The sequence below is a fragment of the Megalobrama amblycephala genome, linkage group LG16 (assembly GCF_018812025.1).
Source record: "Megalobrama amblycephala isolate DHTTF-2021 linkage group LG16, ASM1881202v1, whole genome shotgun sequence".
Taxonomy (NCBI): domain Eukaryota; kingdom Metazoa; phylum Chordata; class Actinopteri; order Cypriniformes; family Xenocyprididae; genus Megalobrama; species Megalobrama amblycephala.
The window spans coordinates 23,656,604-23,677,335 of record NC_063059.1 but is presented as its reverse complement, the minus strand read 5'-3'; the positions used below and the strand labels follow the sequence as shown (position 1 = coordinate 23,677,335).

The 20,732-nt window shown below is 36.4% G+C and overlaps 4 protein-coding genes across 8 annotated transcripts; 3 read left to right on the top strand and 1 right to left on the bottom strand.

The window, feature by feature from the left end:
• The first annotated feature begins 47 nt into the window (after positions 1–47).
• On the top strand, positions 48–11,503 carry si:ch211-167j9.5 (fibroblast growth factor receptor homolog 1). The gene is made up of 12 exons (XM_048161719.1): positions 48–546; positions 649–775; positions 2,203–2,290; positions 2,389–2,590; positions 2,755–2,893; positions 3,002–3,100; positions 4,569–4,729; positions 7,867–8,004; positions 8,075–8,186; positions 8,270–8,369; positions 10,942–11,041; positions 11,123–11,503. The coding sequence occupies exons 2-12, from the start codon at positions 730–732 to the stop codon at positions 11,171–11,173; spliced, it is 1,236 nt and encodes a 411-aa protein (XP_048017676.1). The 5' UTR covers positions 48–546; positions 649–729; the 3' UTR covers positions 11,174–11,503.
• A 236-nt stretch (positions 11,504–11,739) lies between these two features.
• On the top strand, positions 11,740–13,057 carry tmem97 (transmembrane protein 97). Its single transcript, XM_048161724.1, has 3 exons — positions 11,740–11,959; positions 12,057–12,201; positions 12,345–13,057. The coding sequence occupies exons 1-3, from the start codon at positions 11,846–11,848 to the stop codon at positions 12,617–12,619; spliced, it is 534 nt and encodes a 177-aa protein (XP_048017681.1). The 5' UTR covers positions 11,740–11,845; the 3' UTR covers positions 12,620–13,057.
• On the bottom strand, positions 12,786–15,432 carry ift20 (intraflagellar transport 20 homolog (Chlamydomonas)). Of its 3 annotated transcripts, none has more exons than XM_048161726.1 (5): positions 15,281–15,432; positions 14,024–14,190; positions 13,792–13,877; positions 13,606–13,709; positions 12,786–13,511 (listed from the first exon to the last, which is right to left on the bottom strand). In XM_048161726.1, the coding sequence occupies exons 2-5, from the start codon at positions 14,148–14,150 to the stop codon at positions 13,430–13,432; spliced, it is 399 nt and encodes a 132-aa protein (XP_048017683.1). In that variant the 5' UTR covers positions 14,151–14,190; positions 15,281–15,432; the 3' UTR covers positions 12,786–13,429. The 3 variants fall into 3 exon arrangements, with proteins under 3 accessions (XP_048017683.1, XP_048017682.1, XP_048017684.1); XM_048161725.1 differs by having other exon boundaries at positions 15,276–15,419; XM_048161727.1 differs by having other exon boundaries at positions 14,024–14,192; positions 15,286–15,406.
• Positions 14,970–19,450, top strand: rad1 (RAD1 homolog (S. pombe)). 3 transcript variants are annotated; one of them, XM_048161722.1, is made up of 6 exons: positions 14,970–15,112; positions 15,919–16,132; positions 16,207–16,315; positions 16,388–16,646; positions 17,736–17,834; positions 18,004–19,450. In XM_048161722.1, the coding sequence occupies exons 2-6, from the start codon at positions 15,938–15,940 to the stop codon at positions 18,179–18,181; spliced, it is 840 nt and encodes a 279-aa protein (XP_048017679.1). In that variant the 5' UTR covers positions 14,970–15,112; positions 15,919–15,937; the 3' UTR covers positions 18,182–19,450. The 3 variants fall into 3 exon arrangements, with proteins under 3 accessions (XP_048017679.1, XP_048017678.1, XP_048017677.1); XM_048161721.1 differs by lacking the exon at positions 14,970–15,112 and adding an exon at positions 15,586–15,707; XM_048161720.1 differs by lacking the exon at positions 14,970–15,112 and adding an exon at positions 15,589–15,737.
• Positions 19,451–20,732: the final 1,282 nt, after the last annotated feature.

The following is a 20,732-nucleotide window of genomic DNA, read 5'->3' as shown; positions in this document are numbered from 1 at the left end:
GGGCTGTATAGCGTCCAGTGCCATCAGTCAGACCTATTTCCTTGAATTCAAGCCACATTTGACATTTAAAATACCTAACCTTTAATGGGACCCTTCCACTCACTTGACTTGAATATTTTCCTATAGAATATTTCCCTTGAATGAAATATACAAATTAAGTTAGTGAGAAGCACCTCAACACCTTTGATCACTTTGTGGGTCGCAGAGAGTTTCACAGTTTTTATATTTGGAGAAAAGCATGCTGCAGTCAGGAAGTGAGTTGGCCTGCATACTGTGCTACTTATAGAACTCTGCTCTAAACCACAAGCGCTGAAAAATTGTGGCTTATTGTTCTGAACAGCACCTTTTCGGTGGTCTTCATGCATGCTCATACAGTAGCGCTCTCATGCTGAAGAAGTTTAGACAATGGTTTGCATTGCATTATGAGTTCATCCTGGGGACCTGCTTTCTGTTGTCTTTTCTACAAGGAGACAAATCTTTTACACATTTGCTTTTCGGGTCTTGCGTTTGAAGATACAAGGAGACATCACCTGGTTAACATTTAAGGTATACGGCGTATAATATGATCAAAGATTAGTTTTAATGCGATTTAAAAGGGCTGTAAAACGTGAAATGATAATGTTTGTCTTGTGTCTTTTTCCCTTTTAGTTCTGAAATATCTCTCTCAGATGACTTAAAAAAAAAAAAAAAAAAAAAAAAAAAAAAAAACGTGATGCTTTTGATTAAATCATGGCAACTGACAATTCATCCGAAACAAATTTTCAAGACCTGTCAAGTAAGTTTTGTGTGTGTGTGTGTGTGTGTGTATATATATATATATATATATATATATATATATATATATATATATATATATATACATATATACACAGTGCCGCTTGAAAGTTTGTGAACCCCTTGCAGAATCTAAAAATGTGAAAAATTTTAACAAAATAAGGGAGATCATACAAAATGCATGTTATTTTTTATTTAGTATATGTCCTGAGTAAGATTTTTACATAAACAATGTTTTCATATAATTCACAAGACAAAAAAAAATAGCTGAATTTATTAAAATAACCCCGTTCATAACTTTTTTGTTTTGTGATGGTTGTTCATGAGTCGCTTGTTTGTTCTGAGCAGTTAAACTGAGCTCTGTTCTTCAGAAAAATTATTCTTCAGGAAACATCCGTTCACATTTCCAAACATTCTTTTTGTCATTAATTGTAATAATCCAGCGAGATTTTTGAATACACAAGGAGTCTGACAACAGCTGGTGCTCCACACGGAGATCCGATCTCAAAAATTATCTGTGATTACATGAAGAAACAGAAAAAACTGAGACAAACTAAATCCAGAAGAACTGCGTCAATGTCTCCAAGACGCTTGAAGAATCCTTCCTGCAAAGATACAGTACTGTGAAGAGTTTTAGGCACTTGTGTAAAAATGCTGTAAAGTGAGAATGCTTTCAAAAATACTGTCATAAATAGATTTTATTTATCAATTAACTTCTATTAACCAAATCAATATTTTGTGTGACCACCCTTTGTGTTTAAAACAGCTCTTGTCCAGGTACACTTGTGCATAGTGTTTCAGGTAGCTTTGCAGGATGGATTCTTCAAGCGTCTTGGAGACATTGACGCAGTTCTTCTGGATTTAGTTTGTCTCAGTTTTTTCTGTTTCTTCATGTAATCACAGATGATTTTTGAGATCAGATCTCCGTGTGGAGCACCAGCTGTTGTCAGACTCCTTGCGTATTCAAAAACCTCACTGGATTATTACAATTAATGGCAAAAGGAATGTTTGGAAATGTAAACTGACTTTCCTACTGACACACTACAACAAAAGATATAAATAACTGGCTTAAAACCCTTTTTTGGGGGTGAAAATACTGATGTGCCTAAGACATTTGCACAGTACTGTGTGTGTGTGTATATATATATATATATATATATATATATATATATATATATATATATACACACACACACATATATATGTGTATATGTATGTGTATATATATGCATATGTATGTAATTATAAACTATATTATATAATTTTCTACTTTTTATCAAAAGTGGTGAAAAATATTGTTGACATGCTTCGAAATTTTTCATTTTACATAAAACTCAATAAATAATACTAAAAGTATAGCTGTATATTGCATGTGCCTGTATGAAGTAGATTATTTCACTTTGATTCGTTTTTTTTCTCCTTTTACAGAACTTGATCTTGGACACATCGTTCTAATCTGCATCTATGGTGTTACCGTTTTCTTCATGATTATACTTGGATGCCTTTGCCTAAACAAGTATGAATGAAATGAATATTCGCAGTATAATTATTATCTGGTATAATTTGTATGTATATATGAAGCTTTGAAAACGCTCTGTTTGTTTCTCTCCTCAGGTATCGGTCAATGAAGAAGACCATACGGGATCTGAGGCAGCGGAGGTCAGGTGTGATCCCCCGAGTTCTTTCCCAAGATTCTCCTCCTCCATCTCCCAATGTTCTAAATATTCCTGAACTACCAGAAGGTACTACAGAGAGCCCGTTACAGAGACAACAAACTAAATCCAGCTGCAGATTTCCCTGGAAGCCTCCACTACAGGTTCACTACATATTTATTTTTAAATACTTTACTCGATAAACATTTATCAAAGAGTTCTGCTTTGGAAAAATGTAATCTAAATAATAGGGACATCATAAGGTTGAAATGTGATTGACTGACTCGTATAGTGCTCAAACAATGTAACATGAAGAATTGATCTTCAGGTTCCCCGGTTCACAAAAGCAGACCTGAACCTTATTCAGCTCATAAAGGCAGGTAGAGAAGGAGTCTTCTACAAAGGGAGGATAATGAGGGGCACTTGTAGAGGCCACTCGCTGGTCACTTGCAAAATTGGAAAAGAAGGTAAAACTATATTCAAAATATGCATTTTGAAAACAAGTTGTTTGTACCAAAATGTGTGGATACCTTAAAAAGTATTCAGCAGATGTTTAGATTTGCTGTCATTTGCAGGTATCACGCCTAAGCAGATGGAAAATGAGGTGTCTATTATGAGAAAGCTGGCGTATCATAAAAATGTGATGCAGCTGTTAGACTGGAACACAGCAGAGGGTAAGACATGCTGCAGTACTTCAGTATTATGACTAAATCATAAATGGATCCTTGTAGCTAAACAGTAAAATATAGACTTGTTTTGCACACATAATTGTTTATTTGTGTTGCTTTGTGGTTGTTAGGGTATTTTGGGGAAGTTGCCTCTAAGTCTATATGATATTTGTGTCTGTTTTATCACCAAGGAAAAATTGTAAGCTTCATCAAATAGAAAAGTAACAGCATTTTTCACATGATTTGAGGCATCAAAACTAGCATATGGTGCAGGGTGCCTTATACAGTACAGTCCAAAAGTTTGGAACCACTAAGATTTTTAATGTTTTTAAAAGAAGTTTCGTCTGCTCACCAAGGCTTCATTTATTTAATTAAAAATACAGTAAAAAACAGTAATATTGTGAAATATTATTACAATTTAAAATAACTGTGTACTATTTAAATATATTTGACAAAGTAATTTATTCCTGTGATGCAAAGCTGAATTTTCAGCATCGTTACTCCAGTCTTCAGTGTCACATGATCCTTCAGAAATCATTCTAATATGCTGATTTGCTGCTCAATAAACATTTATGATTATTTTCAATGTTGAAAACAGTTGTGTACTTTTTTTTCAGGATTCCTTGATGAATAGAAAGTTCAAAAGAACAGCATTTATCTGAAATACAAAGCTTCTGTAGCATTATACACTACCGTTCAAAAGTTTGGGGTCAGTAAGAATTTTTATTTTTATTTTTTTGAAAAAAAATTAAAGAAATGAATACTTTTATTCAGAAAGGATGCATTAAATCAATCAAAAGTGGCAGTAAAGACATTTATAATGTTACAAAAGTGTAAACACTGTTCTTTTGAACTTTCTATTCATCAAATAATCCTGAAAAAAAATATTGTACACAAATATTTTGTACAATTGTACACATTAAATGTTTCTTGAGCAGCAAATCAGCATATTAGAATGATTTCTGAAGGATCATGTGACACTGAAGACTGGAGTAATGATGCTGAAAATTCAGCTTTGCCATCACAGGAATAAATTACTTTGTGAAATATATTCAAATAGAAAACAGTTATTTTAAATTGTAATAATATTTCACAATATTACTGTTTTTACTGTATTTTTAATTAAATAAATGTAGCCTTAGTGAGTAGACGAAACTTCTTTTAAAAACATTAAAAATCTTAGTGGTTCCAAACTTTTGGACTGTACTGTATGTTGAAGTGTAATACTTAAAATAAGGGATTTGTTCAAATCCCATTCTACAATAATCTTTACAAATAGCACTAAATATACAGTAAAATATAGAAAGATACATTTGTTGTAGCAATATTCGTTAATGCAATATAACAAACATTTCCTCTCCACTTCTACTATTATTCAAGATTACTTAAACTTGAACAAGAAAACTAGGTGAAATTGTGCTAAACTAATGTAGTTGTTTCTATCATTTGACCAAAACAGTGTCTGTTTTCTCAGAGCCGTATATGCTGATCATGGAGTTCATAAGCTACGGAACCCTGCGCAGTTTTGTTCAGAAACACAAAGATGAACTGAGCGCCGACCCTGAACTGCAGAGCCAGTTCACCATTGTGTCTTACCACATCGCCCTGGCCATGGAGCACTTGCGCTCCAAAATGGTATCACAAGCTGGCACAAACATAAATATAGCTGTTCTGTTGTAGACCTTATAAGTTACACCAGAGAAACAAGCGCGCAGCCATCTTCAGAATTTTGTGTTTAAACTTAGGTTTTTGCGGTAGCGCTGTAAATTTCTATCCATGGCATCGCTGTCAAAGAGTAATTAGCTGGTAAAGTGGATTGACTTATTGTAGAGTTAACGAAGTTATCATGAGCAGTGTAATGTTTGAAGCAGATGTCCAAATAATATCAGTTGACTGAGAAGACTTTAAAGGGTTAGTTCACCCAAAAATTTAAAATTCTGTCATTTATTACTTACCCTCATGCCGTTCCACACCCGTAAGACCTTCGTTAATCTTCAGAACACAAATTAAGATATTTTAGTTGAAATGGACAATGGACACTTCCTATCTCAAGATCCATAAAGGTACTAAAACATATTTAAATCGGTTCATGTGATTAAAGTGGTTAATATTATAAAGCGACAAGAACATTTTTGGATCGCCAAAAATAACAAAATAACGACTTATTTAGTGATGGCCGATTTCAAAACAATGCTTCATGAAGATTCGGAGCATAAATGAATCAGTGTATCGAATCATGATTCAGATCGCGCGTCAAACTGCCAACGGCTGAAATCACGTGACTTTGGCGCTCCGAACAGCAGATTCGACACACTGATTCATCTGTGCTCCGATGCTTCCTGAAGCGTTGTTTTGAAATCGGCCATCATTAAATAAGTCGTTATTTAGTTTTTTTTTTGGCGCTCCAAAAATATTCTCGTCGCTTTATAATATTAATATTGAACCACTGTACTCACATGAACCGATTTAAATATGTTTTTAGTACCTTTTATGGATCTTGAGAGAGGAAGTGTCCATTGCTCACTATGGAGGCCTCACGGAGCTATCGGATTTCAACTTAATATTTGTGTTCTGAAGATTAACGAAGGTCTTACGGGTGTGGAACGGCATGAGGTTAAGTAATAAATGACAGAATTTTCATTTTTGGGTGAACTAACCTTTTAAAGGCACAATATGTAAGATTTTTGGATTAGAATATCCCAAAACCACTAGAACAGTGTTATGTATTTTGTTGACTTGTGTACTAACATTATCCAAAATGTTTAAATCCAGAGAAATAAGCAATTTTAACCAGGACATGGACCATGTCCGTGCGTTGCCTATGCATGACATCATATCCGCGTTACCCTCGATTTCCGGATTTATTTTGTAGAAACCATGGAAACACCAAAGTTGCTTTGATATATTATGTGTTTTATTAGACAACCGTTCGGATACATAATCAGAAAACTACCATTGTTATATAGCTCAGCATAGTAAGTCTTATTGTTTAAATCAAATTTTCTTGATTTACCACGAGTACCATGTTTTACCATGCCTAATATCCGCCGAGTGAATGCAGCAGTGGCGTAGCGTCTGGGCATGCAAGGTATGCACGTGCATATGGGCCCGGGCAGATTGGGGGCCCGCTATTACGGGCTTAACCCCAAAGTATACTTCGGGCGTCCGCGCACCGTCCGCATCACGAACATTCATCATCAGGAGGGTTTGCGGACGTCCGCACTCCCCGTCCGCGTGCAGCCCAATTTTCGTGATGGCATGGACAGTGTGTGTACTGTACAACAGCCCATGCGAGAGTGAATTGAGTGCTTAAAAACAAAAGTCCGCTAGATAGTGCGCAGTGCACACGCCGAACGCGTCTTTCTGTAGCCAAATACTTTCAAAGGCTCGCACGCACGTCTGTGCGCGAGACAGAATCCGTGTACATGTTCAGAAAAATGAAGTATATTATTAATGTTGTCAATAACTTGCTATAGCCTATCTATTTTAAATGTACTGAAAATCATTAAGAATCTGAATAAATGGACCATTTCTGCCGTTTTCAAGTGGGTTTCTGAAACGTATTCATGCAGTAATGTAAGTAGCACAGAATTTTAAATGAGTCATAATGGTTTTCTGAGAAAAAAAAAAAAAAACACTACGTCTGCACATTTCAAGATGTGAATAAAAGTAACTCGTACTCGTTGGGGTAGATAGTCTTTATTCAACGAAATAAAATGCACATAAAACGTGGCGGAAACATATTTAGAGAAGAAACTTTTAGTTAATTTATTAGGAAAACGTGCATTAAAAAACGTCTGTGACAGAATAATTAATTCATAACTTAATAACATAAATCTTAGGACTCATCGCATCTGAAATGATGATCATTCTTAAATTCCAAAGCCAGAGTCGAATCGGTCAAATTCAAATTTAGACTGTGTTGAAAAGCCGTTTTTTGACATTTTTAAATGCAAAGTCAAAATGATGGAGGACAGCATATAGTATTGTCATTCCTAGAAATGTTTTTTTTTTTTTAAACAAGTTTTGTCTGCATGTTAGTGATACTATCTTATTCATATTAAAGTCCTGGGACTCATTCGACGCACATCCCCTCCACCCCCCGCGAAACCGAGGGGGGCCCGTTAAAATTTTTTGCATATGGGCCGAGGGCTAACTTGCTACGCCACTGGAATGCAGCGTAGTGCTATAACAACTTTCCACACACAAATGTATCTAATATGATAAAACAGTGCTGTGTTATCCCACATACGCTTGACCGGAAGAAGCGGAAGTGCTCGTCTCCGGCATAATAAAAGCTCCTCTGCTCTTGAGCTGTGTCGTGTGTCACGCTTGTCTCTCATTAGCAATCACTCCAGCGGCCTCGTTCCACTCTAACACCCTGCTTCTTACTACAGTAATGTTAATACATAAGCTCATCCATTAATATGATTTCTGCCCGAGTCTCGTCTGATTTCCACCGGCTTTAGACGTGAAGACAACACCTCCCATGATTCTGCGAAATCAAGGCATCATCAATCTAAGCCTTTGTTTTGAATAAGCAACCTCTAGTGGCAAAAATTACATATTGTGCCTTTAAAACGAGCGGTTCATTCATAAATCTGTAAGACCTTACCTTCATGCTGTGGAAATACAAACTGGAAGATGAAACACAACGAGTGCAGCGCTGAAAATGGGTGTGGCTAAATAAGGTCTATACAAATAGAAAGTCATATTTACACCATAAACATGAATGGAAGAATGATTTTGGACGTTTTCTGCGTACCATTCAGGTGGTGCACTGTGACCTCGCCTTAAGGAACATTCTGGTGAGCCGATTCCCATGGGAGGTGAAGGTAGCAGAGTTTGGCCTGGCCAGGGACTTGACCCGCATGAGGAGCAGACGCAGCAGCAGGAAAAAACAGCACAAGGTGAACTAATCGCACCTTTTCTTCCCACATCTTCATTGAGCATCTGGCTAATATTATTGTGACCTCATAGGAACGCGTGCCCCTGCGCTGGTACCCTCCAGAGTACTTCCGGAACAACTACTACAGCTTTAAGGGAGATGTCTGGGCGTTTGGTATCGTGCTCTGGGAGATGCAGTCATTTGGTGAGAAATATCGGAGATATTTGGTTGATTTTTCAAATATTTTTGATGAATAAATCACAAATATTGGATTTTATATTTCATAGGCACCTTGCCATATCCAGTTCTGAACACATCTGAGCAAGTGGTGTACAATGTCTGTGCTGGATACAAAAACACTGTCCCCAGCACCTGCCGTCCAGAAATGTGAGTGACCATATAAAATATATATTATTATATAGTGCTGCTTGAAAGTTTGTGAACCACTTGCAGAATCTGTGAAAATGTGAATAATTTTAACAAAATAAGAGGGATCATACAAAATGCATGTCATTTTTTATGTAGTACTGTCCTGAGTAAGATATTTTACATAAACGATGTTTACATATAGTCCATGTCAAAAAAAATAGCTGAATTTATAAATATGACCCCATTCAAAAGTTTGTGAACCCTTGATTCTTAAAGGTACCGTAGAATGTCTTTTTCAAAAGATGTAATATAAGTCTAAGGTGTCCCCTGAATGTGTCTGTGAAGTTTCAGCTCAAAATACCCCATAGATTTTGTTTTAATTAATTTTTTTAACTGCCTATTTTGGGGCATCATTAAATATGAGCCGATTTAGGCTGCGGCCCCTTTAAATCTCACGCTCCCCCGTCCCCAGAGCTCGCGCTTGCCTTTAACAGCATAAACAAAGTTCACACAGCTAATATAACCCTCAAAATGGATCTTTACAAAGTGTTCGTCATGCAAGCATGTCTAATCCCGTAAGTATGGTATTTATTTGGATGTTTACATTTGATTCTGAATGAGTTTAATTGTGTTCCGTGGCTAAAGCTAACATTACACACTGTTGGAGAGATTTATAAAGAATGAAGTTGTGTTTATGAATTATATAGACTGCAAGTTTTTAAAAAATGAAAATAATGACAGTCTTGTCTCCTGTGAATTACAGTAATAAACGATGGTAACTTTAACCACATTTAACAGTACATTAGCAACATGCTAACGAAATATTTAGAAAGACAATTTTACAAATATCACTAAAAATATCATGATATCATGGATCATGTCAGTTATTATTGCTCCGTCTGCCATTTTTCACTATTGTTCTTGCTTGCTTACCTAGTCTGATGATTCAACTGTGCACATCCAGACGTCCTGCCCTTATCTAATGGCTTGAACATGAGCTGGCATATGCAAATATTGGGGCGTACATATTAATGATCCCTGACTGATACGTAACAGTCAGTGTTATGTTGAGATTCGCCTGTTCTTCGGAGGTCTTTATAAACAAATGAGATTTATATAAGAAGGAGGAAACAATGGTAGTTTGAAGACTCACTGTATGTAATTTCCATGTACTGAACTCTTGTTATTTAACTATGCCAAGGGAAATTCAATTTTTAATTCTAGGGCAACTTTAATACTGTGTGTGGTTACCTTGGATGATCCACGACTGTTTGTTTGTTTTGTGATGGTTGTTCATGAGTCTCTTGTTTGTCCTGAGCAGTTAAACTGCCCAATATTCTTCAGAAAAATCCTCCAGGTCCCAAAAAATCTACAGTTTTCCAGCATCTATTGCGTATTTGAACCCTTTCCAGCAGTGACTGAATGATTTTGAGATCCGTCTTTTCACACTGAGGACAATTGAGGGACTCAAACACAACTATTAAAAAAGGTTCAAACATTCACTGACGCTCCAGAAGAAAACAGGATGCATTAAGAGCCGGGGGTGAAAACCTTTTGAATTTGAAAATCAAGGAATATTGTACTTAATTTGACTTCTAGCAAACATTTAAGTTGCTTCCGAAGGGCAGTACTAAATGAAAAAAAAAAAAAGATATTTAAACAAAAGAAAAATTTGGACATCTTTATCCTGTTCAAAAGTTTTAACCCCCGGCTCTTAATGCATCGTGTTTCCTTCTGGAGCATCAGTGAATGTTCGAACCTTTTTTAATAGTTGTGTTCGAGTCTCTCAGTGTGAAAATACAGATCTCAAAATCATTCAGTCACAGATGGAAAGGGTTCAAATATGCAAAGATGGTGGAAAACTGAAGAATCTGCAGGACCTGGAGGTTTTTTTTTTGGAGAATATTGGGCAGTTTAACTGCTCAGAACAAACAAAGGATTCATGAACAACCATCACAAAACATAAAAGCAGTCGTAGATCATCCAGGTAACCACACACAGTATTAAAAATCAAGGGTTCACAAACTTTTAAGTGGGTTATTTTAATAAATTCAGCTATTGTTTTGTCTTGTGAACTAAATGTAAACATCATTTATGTAAAATATCTTACTCAGGACAGTACTAAATAAAAAAAAATTACATGCATTGTATGATCCCTCATATTTTGTTAAAAATTTTTCACATTTTCACAGATTCTGCAAGTGGTTCACAAACTTTCAAGCAGCACTGTATATATTAAAATATATGTTATATTAAAATATATATTTATTTTTGTCATCATAACAATTTACTGACATATGTTTCAAGCACAGAATAAAAAATAAAAAATAAAATAATTCAGAATTTTTTCTTGAAATTGCAAGATATAAACTTATAAGTAATAATTGTGTTTGTCTTGTAATTCTGACTTTAATACCGCAATTGAATTATAAACTCTCTATTGTAAGAAAAAAGTCAGAATTGTGAGATAAAATGTTGCAATTACCTTTTTTATTTTTTATTCCATTGCGGAAACAAGCTTTCATAAGTAATGGCCTTGACACTGCCAAGTATTTGGAACTTTTTGATTAATTTCTATTTTAACATGCAGAGAACAGATCATACAAGACTGCTGGTTGGATCCATACACATCTAGACCTTCATTTAAAGACATTGTCAAGATCCTGGAGAATATTGTGGAGAGTGATGGGGTGAGTCATATTTGTCCTTGGTCCACATTTCACTCTTTACCTTTGTCCTACAGATAAGTGATAAAATCTGATATGTTGCAGGATTATGTGGACGTTGACAACCAAAGGATCTTGAATGCAGAAGAAAAGTGAACTAAAAAACACAACGACTAATACTACAAGAATTTTGTAGCAATTGTTTTATCATTGTTCAAATGTAACATCTACTTAATTGTGTGCAGGCATACTTTTTGAACAATGTTTGTATTTAAGGATTTAATTCTATGTATAATATCTATAGATCAGTGCGTGCATAGCATTTGAAGCAGGTAGACATTACACAACTCTAATGACCAAATGAGAGTATTCTTCCTGTTTCCATGGATATTTTTTTAAAAAGCATCTAAAAAAAAAAGTCAGTGTTTGTTGTCATATACATGCTTTATTAACACAAAATAATTTAATAAAATAAGTTTAACAGTGCATTTTTTGTTGGCAGTGGTAGCTAATGCTTATTTATGACAGTTTTATTTCAGTAACAATAAAAGAAGCGTCTATTTTGTCGGAAAACTATAGTTGCTATGGTCATTTTTGTTAGAATTGTGTTATACGGTTGCGCTTCACGAGCCAATGTGCCATTAGGAATCCGCCCACTTTAGGAATCAACCGAGCCGATGGACCAATGGAAAGACAAAGCTAAGAAATGTCCGAGTTAAAAAACCAATCGGAAACTGAGGTGTAACACGCTACTCTCTTCCCTGACGCCGTCCACTGCTACTGAACTACTGCCGGAGGAGGAACTAAGTGTCAAAAAAACAGTTAAAAATGTTACTTCGCGCTTTAGAAATTATATATTTCATATACTTTGCGTCACACATCCCAATTACTCTCATGGTTGATCTTCAGGCTTTGCTTCCAGAACATCTGTATCCACCTGAGGTAAGACTACGCTCTTTCACTCGTGTTTGTCACTAAGTTTATGGTTTTTATATGCAATTATTTCTCACTAAATAAATGTTTATTATTCGTGTTACAGCTGAGAAACTTATTGCACTGGTATGCTGCTGAATTCAAGGATCCAATGATGATGGACCCGCCTGCGTGGTTCAAGTCTTTTGTATTCTGCGAAGCTCTCGTGCAGCTGCCCTTTTTCCCAGTTGCAGCATACGCCTTCCTAAAGGGTCAGTTCAGATCAACTAAACCTCGATCATTAGTGCCAGTCAATGATTTATGGAATCAGACGTTTTAATAACACAACAGTGGCATCTAGTGGTTGATCACTTGTATCAATGGTCACATTATTCCTGTTTTTTCTATTTAATAGGTGGCTGCAAATGGATCAGAACTCCAGCAATCATTTATTCTGCTCATGTGGCCACCACTCTACTCCCAATTTTAAGCCATGTGCTTTTCTATAAGTTTCCTTTGGCGCCACATCCAGGACCCCAAACTTTGAACGAACGCCTGACCCTGGTGTCCATTTATGCTCCGTACCTTATCATCCCTGTCATGATACTGCTCACCATGCTCTTCAGCTCAACATATAACTCAACCTCTCCAAAAGGAAACGCTCCCTCAAAATCCAAGAAACAAAGATAGATGCCTTCATTACAACCCACCGGGGTTACAAGGTTATTGCTGGTTAATACTGGTTAAATGTGATTAAATATTTTAATATGTATCAGAATAATTGGTAATTGTATGTAGCTTTTATCTATGTTTTGACTCCCATTAATTTAGTTTTGTGTACTGATGACAACGCATGTAAAAGCAAAATATATTTTTATTCAAATGTTCTTCAAATCTGTATGAAGTTCGTCAAATATTGAGATAACACACCTGATGATCTAAATGGTTAATGTAAACATAACAATGAATGAATTTCATATTTAATAGTTTTCCATAACTTCTACGGAATATATTTTGGTATGGTCCCAATAAAATTGACATGAGGATATGATAAAATAAAACTGGATGGGTTCAAGTCACAAACAGCAGTTCAAATAAAAAAATCATACAGAAAATGATTTACCTGAAGATGTCTCATGATGGAATTATTTACAGTAACATGCAAATACTGTATTTTGCTGTTGTAAAAAAAGATCGGATTTACAAACTAATTTCCATATAAATAGTATAAATAACTTATTTTGTATATAAATAGTATTCATCTGAAATTATGAACTATAGTTGGAAAGATTACAAGTATGTGCCCCGTGGAACTGGCCATGCAAACTCAATGTTAACACAATCGAGTCCGAGGTTGAGGCTGAAACGGACATCTGTTGTCACCTATTAACTGGTCAGTTCAGTTAACCTAGTTTGGGACCCGGCACATAATAGGAAGTCATTGTGAGTCAAGATGCATAGCATCACTTTTCCTGTCCAACAGAGAGAGAAACAGCACTCTTATTTCTGCAGTATAAACTGATCGATGAATTCATTCTGCTCTGCTTCGACTTTCTGAAGAGCTTCATATTCTATTCGATACCTGCAAAACAAACAACATAGTCTCACATATAGTGAATAAATACAGAGCACAAATATATTATTGATCACTACTTAAAGACAATAAGACTAGTTACCTTTCCAACTGCATTTTCTTTTCTGCAATCAAAGCCTGAAGCTGTTGCTGTTGAGCCTCTCGTTGCTTTTCAACCGATTTCAGCAAATTTCTTGCACCTATGGCCTGTAGGATAATCACTGAGTTCATATATAAGTGAACATAACACATATCTGCACTGATGGTTATTTAAAATGCAATAATGTACCTTCATTTTTTCATTTTCAGCTTCCTTTGCCAGTTCATCCACAAGTTCAATAAGTCCACCTACAATTTTCTGAAACTGGCCGATTTCTGTTTTCAAAAACAAATGCCAAGGCATGAGTTATTGATCTGTATTACTGTGAAAAGAAGCAAAGAAATGCTGTTCAGTCAACACAAGAGATTATCTTCATTCCAAAATAAGATAAAGAGCAAAATTAAAAAAAATAAAAACTCACTGTCAACAAAGTCCTCACATTCCTCTTTGAGCTCAGTGGTTTTCTGGCTCACGTCAGGCTCGAGTACTCGCAATTTGTTGAGTTCATCAAAATGAAGACCAGCCTCTGCCAACGGGTCTTTAGCCATGACCAGAGGACCTCAACCTGCCTGTGTGACTCGATAACAGCTGAAATGCACAGAGAACAGAGGGCTGTTTCATAAACAAAATTAGAATACAAGCCAGGCTTATTTTAGTTAGTCGTGAATTCTATTTTAATTGGGAATATGAATCTAAACTCTGTAATTGGCCAACAGAATATTAGCTTTGATTTACCCAATTACAATAGTCCATTTACAGTTACTGCTATCATAAAAATACACTTACTTGTAGGTTTTAAATTGTACATAAGGCACATTTAATGTCCAAGATCAAATATTTTAGCAAAATGTATATTTTAGTCAGCAAAATGGAAATATTTGCATGACTTTCTAACATTTACAGTGAGAATAAACCTGTGAAACGTAAGTTATGCACTGAGGAAAACACCATGTCTCAAACATATAAAACAGCACAAAATGTGGATCGATTTGATCCAAGATCGACCTCTAGGGCTGCTTAAGAAAATCGTGCACGCGCGATTATCTTGACTAGGTAAACCTGGATCAAATTAACGGGATTGCGTGAACTTCAATTACCTTTTATGAAACCGCTTTAGCCCCAACTCATTTGTTAGGATCATTCAAGTCAGGTGTTGGAGTTTAATTCTCGCTTTTCTTAGCGTCTTTTATGAAACAGCTATCAGGAGAACGTTATTTTAAAAGAAGAAGCACGAGTACCGTTTTATTTATAAACTGTGAACCCAATAATGACGAGAAACAAATACAATATTGATTTTCCAGAACACAGTGCCCTGCAATAAAGCATATGTCACCACATCACATTAAGCTAGCTATCCGCTTAGCTAGTTAACAGTTAACGTTAGCTGGTTAATTAGAACTACATGTAACGGCAGCGGTAGTTACGTTACATAAAGCACGTAAACTTAGTTTAAATTAAGTTACTCGACGAGGAAGAAATGCTACTGCTCACAAGTTTCGTCTTGTTGTTGGTAAGGTCTGGTTGCTATTGAGATAAGATAAACAAACAGACTAGCTGGGAACTTCAGCTTGGACATATTGTTTATTATTTTTTATAATTGAGTCGCTCAAATTATTAAACGGAACTACACACTTACATATAGTTAAATAAACCAGTGGATGTCTGAAACGTACCTGACCTTTTTTATTTGATTATGTGGCACTTCTGCTGGACTGACTGACCGCCTCCTCGCATCTGTCTGTCTCGGCTGCCAGGCGACGGCCGGTCCACCTCATGATGAGTGAGAGGGGTACAAAAACGCATTTTAAATATTCATGGTTGACACCTTGCATTTCTGAAAATGAAAGAAAGCACGAGTCTATGTCATAATTATAAGATATTTATTTTTTATGTGTAATTATGAGGAATTACAGTAAAAGAGTATTTGTGCCTAACTTTTCACACCGTGCTCCCCTCCTAATATTGTAAACGTCCGTATATGAGCTCTTCCTGCAGTTCCGCATCAGACCACTGTTGTGCGTGCGAGGGATCGATAGACAACTAAACTCAAAACACCAGAAGAAGACTGAGCAGCGACCACTTAAGGGCGCCAAACTCTAAAATATGTAATTTTTTATATTTCATATCTCTACTCGGTAGGTTTACTATGTATAAAACATATACTGTTTATGTTTAATGTTCGTTTTCCCCACAGATTGATCATCTAAGTGTATCCAGTAGTACAATTTAGTGTCATTATAATGTCTCTGTTTTCGTCTCACCATAATTTGCAAACAGCTAATAGAAGCTGGTTAGATGTTTTAAATGTCATTGCAGATGCTGACAACGCAGAAACATGCCTCTGTCAACTCAGTCCCAAGCGGACATTGACCAGTACATTCTGATAGCCAGTTTGGATAACGCGAGGAATCTGTCCAACATCCTTAAAGCCATCTCTTTCAAGGACCATGCCATCTTCAATGCAACGCAGAATGGGTTAAAAGTCACTGTAGAGGATTCAAAATGCCTTCAAGCCAATGCGTTCATTCAGGTTGGTGTTGGAGGACAGTTTCTGACAGGTTCAGTTGTCAACAGTTGGGTTGATCAGTGTATTTGTTTCCTCAGGCTGACATCTTTCAAGAATACACTATCAAAGAGGATGCAGTTGGGTTTCAGGTTAACCTAACTGTTCTTCTGGATTGCCTAACCATCTTTGGGGGGAGCACAGTCCCAGGTGTGTATCATAATGGTGATCTTTTTTGTAAAATATATTTAACTAATTTCTGTCTTTTATTTCTCCACTGAGGTGTGTGCACTGCACTGAGAATGTGCTACAATGGCTATGGATATCCACTGACTTTGTTCCTGGAGGAAGGTGGTGTGGTCACTGTATGCAAGATCAATACACAGGAGCCTGAGGAGCCCATAGACTTTGACTTTTGCAGCACAAATGTAACCAACAAGGTGATTCTGCAGTCAGACAGTCTTAAAGAGGCTTTCTCTGAGCTTGACATGACCAGTGAAGTTTTGCAGATCACTATGTCACCAAGCCATCCGTACTTCAGGTATATTACCCGTACACACAGCAGACCAGTTTGCCTACACTACCTTTCAAAAGTATACGTTTTTTTTTTAAAGGGGGGTGTCACACACGGTTTCTGCTAATCTCATGTTAATCTTGAGTACCTGTAGAGTAGTATTGCATCCTTCATATCGCCGAAAAGGCTTAAGTTTTATCATATTTATAAAAGATAGATACGCTATACCGAGTCTTTCCGAAAAAAGCCGAGCTCTTGGAGACGTTCCTGCCGTGGGAAGAGCTAAAGTGTCGCAAGCGCGCGCAGCTTTTGCGTAGAGATCGTCTGCAAGCTGCAACATTATAAATAAAAAGGGAACAAAAAGTTCACAAAACATTCATCACCGAAATCCCGGGAACAAACAAACATGCATGCAATCCGTTGCTGCCCCGGAAAAACAAACTTCATCCACTGTTCCCTTAACGTTGGGTTCTTTGGGAAGCTGAAAAAGGTAATCTTTCCCTCACAACCAAAAACACACTTCTTCGGTGACAGGAGCTGCGTCTCATTTCGGAGTCTGCGTCCTCCAAAGGTCGCATTTGAAGGCTGCATACATCATCAAGGATGTCTTACTTAAGAAAAGTAACCATAATAAATCTGACTGTTTATGACTCTTTATTACGTTGCAATCTAACAGTTATTTTTCTTAAATGAGACTGCCACGATGATGTATGCAGCCTTCAAAGGGTGCAGCCCCTGAATTGGGACAGCCATTGTTGAAAAATGTCTCTGCTTTTTTCTCTGTAACCCGAATGAAGAGCGTTGATGGGCGTGCTCTTGCTCTGGGTAGTGTGTGTGAGCATGCTTATCAAGGAGAAGTGCCCATACAAGGAATTCCTCCCTTTTATGATGTCATACAGGCCATACTCGAAAAAAATTCAGCGAAACATGTCCACAAACGGAAGTTGTATATTTGGTATAGAAATACTCATCATACGTCCAACTCGTGTTTTGAAAATTTGGATATATTTAGCATGAGAATGCAACTCTTTAGTAGTGTAAATAAGTCAGAATGCATGAAATAGCATTAGACCCCCCATGATATTCATGATATTTATTATTTTCTTTTCACCCAAGATTATCCACATTCGGGAATTCTGGAAACGCCCATTATGACTATCCCAAAGACTCAGACATGATGGAGCTGTTCCAGTGTACTAAATTACAGACCAACAGGTAGGAGGACAGCATATGTTTTAGATTGCATTCTCCATCAATCAGAGCTCTGTATCTGTGTGCTAAATTCAGAATTTCACAAAACAAGCTGCTTATAAATGAACTTCTGTGGCATTCTCATATAAGTGGTAAAAGAATGATTTTTTTTTTTTCATGTTTATTCCCAAAGGTATAAGATGTCCCTGTTGAAACCTTCTACAAAGGCCTTGGCTCTGTCCTGTAAAGTCTCCGTGAGAACGGACAGTCGAGGCTTTCTCTCTCTACAGTATCTTGTGAGGAATGATGACGGTCAGATTTGTTTTGTGGAATACTATTGCTGCCCAGATGAAGAAGTGGGTGAAGAGTAATTGGAAATGCTTCATTTATCTTATTATCTCCATCTTCATAACTGTTTAGTTTTATTTGATATTTAGTGTGCACCTGATAGTTCCTTAATCTGATTCCGATTTTAATTTAAATTAACGTTCTATACTTAAATAGAAGCTTAATGTAGTTAGAAATAAAAATAAACTTTTTGGATTTTGCATTGAATTTGAGACAATACTATGTGTGATCGGCAGGGGGCGGCAGAGAAATGCTAATTGGGCTACTGTATAAAATATTAGAAGTCTGATGTTGGACCTAAGGTTTAAATATATAATTTAAAGATAGACATGTTTTGGATTTTCCTTTTAAATTGTATATTCAATGAAACCGTATAAGTATATATATATATGTGTGTGTTTGTATCCCAAAGACTGGTAATGTTCCTAAACATATTAACATACCGTAGTATGCAACGGTCGGTTTATAAGTCCCCTCATAATGTTTACTGTTCTCTAAATTACAATTAATAAGACAGTCGAACAGTTAAAGCTGTTGTCTGAAACATCTACATTTTTAATGGCTGTTCATTTTATTACACGAATGCGTTGCGAGGCAAACATGTAGCTGTGCAAAGCAGCTTGATGTTGATGCTGGCTGACGCACGCACTCCTAAAAGAAAGTCCCAGAACAGCGCGCGATGCTTGAACTGCCGCCTCGCGACCAATCGCTTCTCCATTCGCAGCTGTCGAGGCAACACTGTTTCCGGGCAGAGGAACATTACAGGAGCAAAACAAGCGCACTTCTGTCACTCTCTCATCTCAGCGGGTTACTGCCCTCAGTGATGGATGTCAGTGCCGCGTTCAAGCTGCTTATAGTCGCTGCAGAAAAGCCCACTAAAAACAACCAAAGTTGCTATTAAATAGTGTTAAATACATTTTACACAAATTAGAGTTTTTGTCTAATTTAATGAATAGCATTCTAGATTTGTTTAAAACGTCACGATATCAGTATAGAAAAATGTGGTTAAAACGCTCATGTTAATGTTATTGAATATTACAGAAGCAACTTAGTTTGTGTGTGGGGAAAAAATGATTAAAAAAATAAATATAAAGGCAGCAGAACCATAGTAATAGTGTGTATATATGGCAAATTTGTCACAGCAAGATATTTAAAGAGATATTTTTACAGTTTTTCAGAGTTGGGCCAATGTTTGACATTTTTCTGTTAATAATGTCTGAATGTCTGGTCTGTATTATTCTGCTTGTAGTCAATAAACTACATCTTGGAGATGCACTACACCAACAACAAAACTTATTCAGCAAGGAGTAAAAATATTTATAATGTTACAAAATATTTGTATTTCAAATAAATGCTTTCTGAATATTAATCCTGAAAAAGAAAATCCATGTTTGTTTCTTGAGAATCATCAAATCAGCCTATTAGAATGATTTCTGAAGTATCATGTGACACTGAGGATTAGAGTAATGATGCTGAACATTCAGCTTTAAAGGATTAGTTCACTTTCAAATTAAACTTTCCTGATAATTTTCTCACCCCCTTTCTTCAGTCGAAAAGAAATTAAGGTTTTTGATGAAAACATTCCAGGATTATTCTCCTTATAGTGGACTTCAATAGACCCCAAACGGTTGAAGGTCAAAATTAGTTTCAGTGCAACTTCAAAGGGCTTTAAACAATACCAGACGAGGAATAAGGGTCTTATCTAGCGAAACGATCGGTCATTTTCTAAAAAAAAAATAAAAATGTTTATGCTTTATTAACACACACGATCACCTCTCAAGTGCTTCCGCTTTCCGTATTCTTCAAAAAGCTTACGCTGTATGTCCTACAACTTCCCTATTCAACTTATGGAAAAAACAGAACTGTTGCGCGTTCATTCCGTAATTTGAATAGGGAGGTGTAGGACATACAGCATAAGCTTTTTGAAGAATACAGAAGGCGGTCTGGCGGAAGCACTTGAGAGGTGATCATTTGTGTTCATAAAGCATATACATTTACTTTTTTTTTTTTCCTGAAAATGACTGATCATTCCCTAGATAAGACCCTTATTCCTTGTCTGGTATCGTTTAAAGCCCTTTGAAGTTGCACTGAAACTGTAATTTTGACCTTCAACCGTTTGGGGTCTATTGAAGTCCACTATAAGGAGAATAATTCTGGAATGTTTTCATCAAAAACCTGAATTTTATTTCGACTGAAGAAAGGAGGACATGGACATCTTGGATGACATGGGGGTGAGTAAATTATCAAGAAATTTTAATTTGAAAGTGAACTAATCCTTTAAAGGTGCCCTAGATTCAAAAATTGAATTTACCTCGGCATAGTTAAATAACAAGAGTTCAGTACATGGAAATGACATACAGTGAGTCTCAAACTCCATTGTTTCCTCCTTCTTATATAAATCTCATTTGTTTAAACGACCTCCGAAAAACAGGCGAATCTCAACATAACACCGACTGTTACGTAACAGTCGGGGTGTACGCCCCAATATTTGCATAATGCCAGCCCATGTTTAAGGGATTACACAAGCCAGTAACGTCTGGATCTGTGCACAGATGAAGCATCAGACTAGGTAAG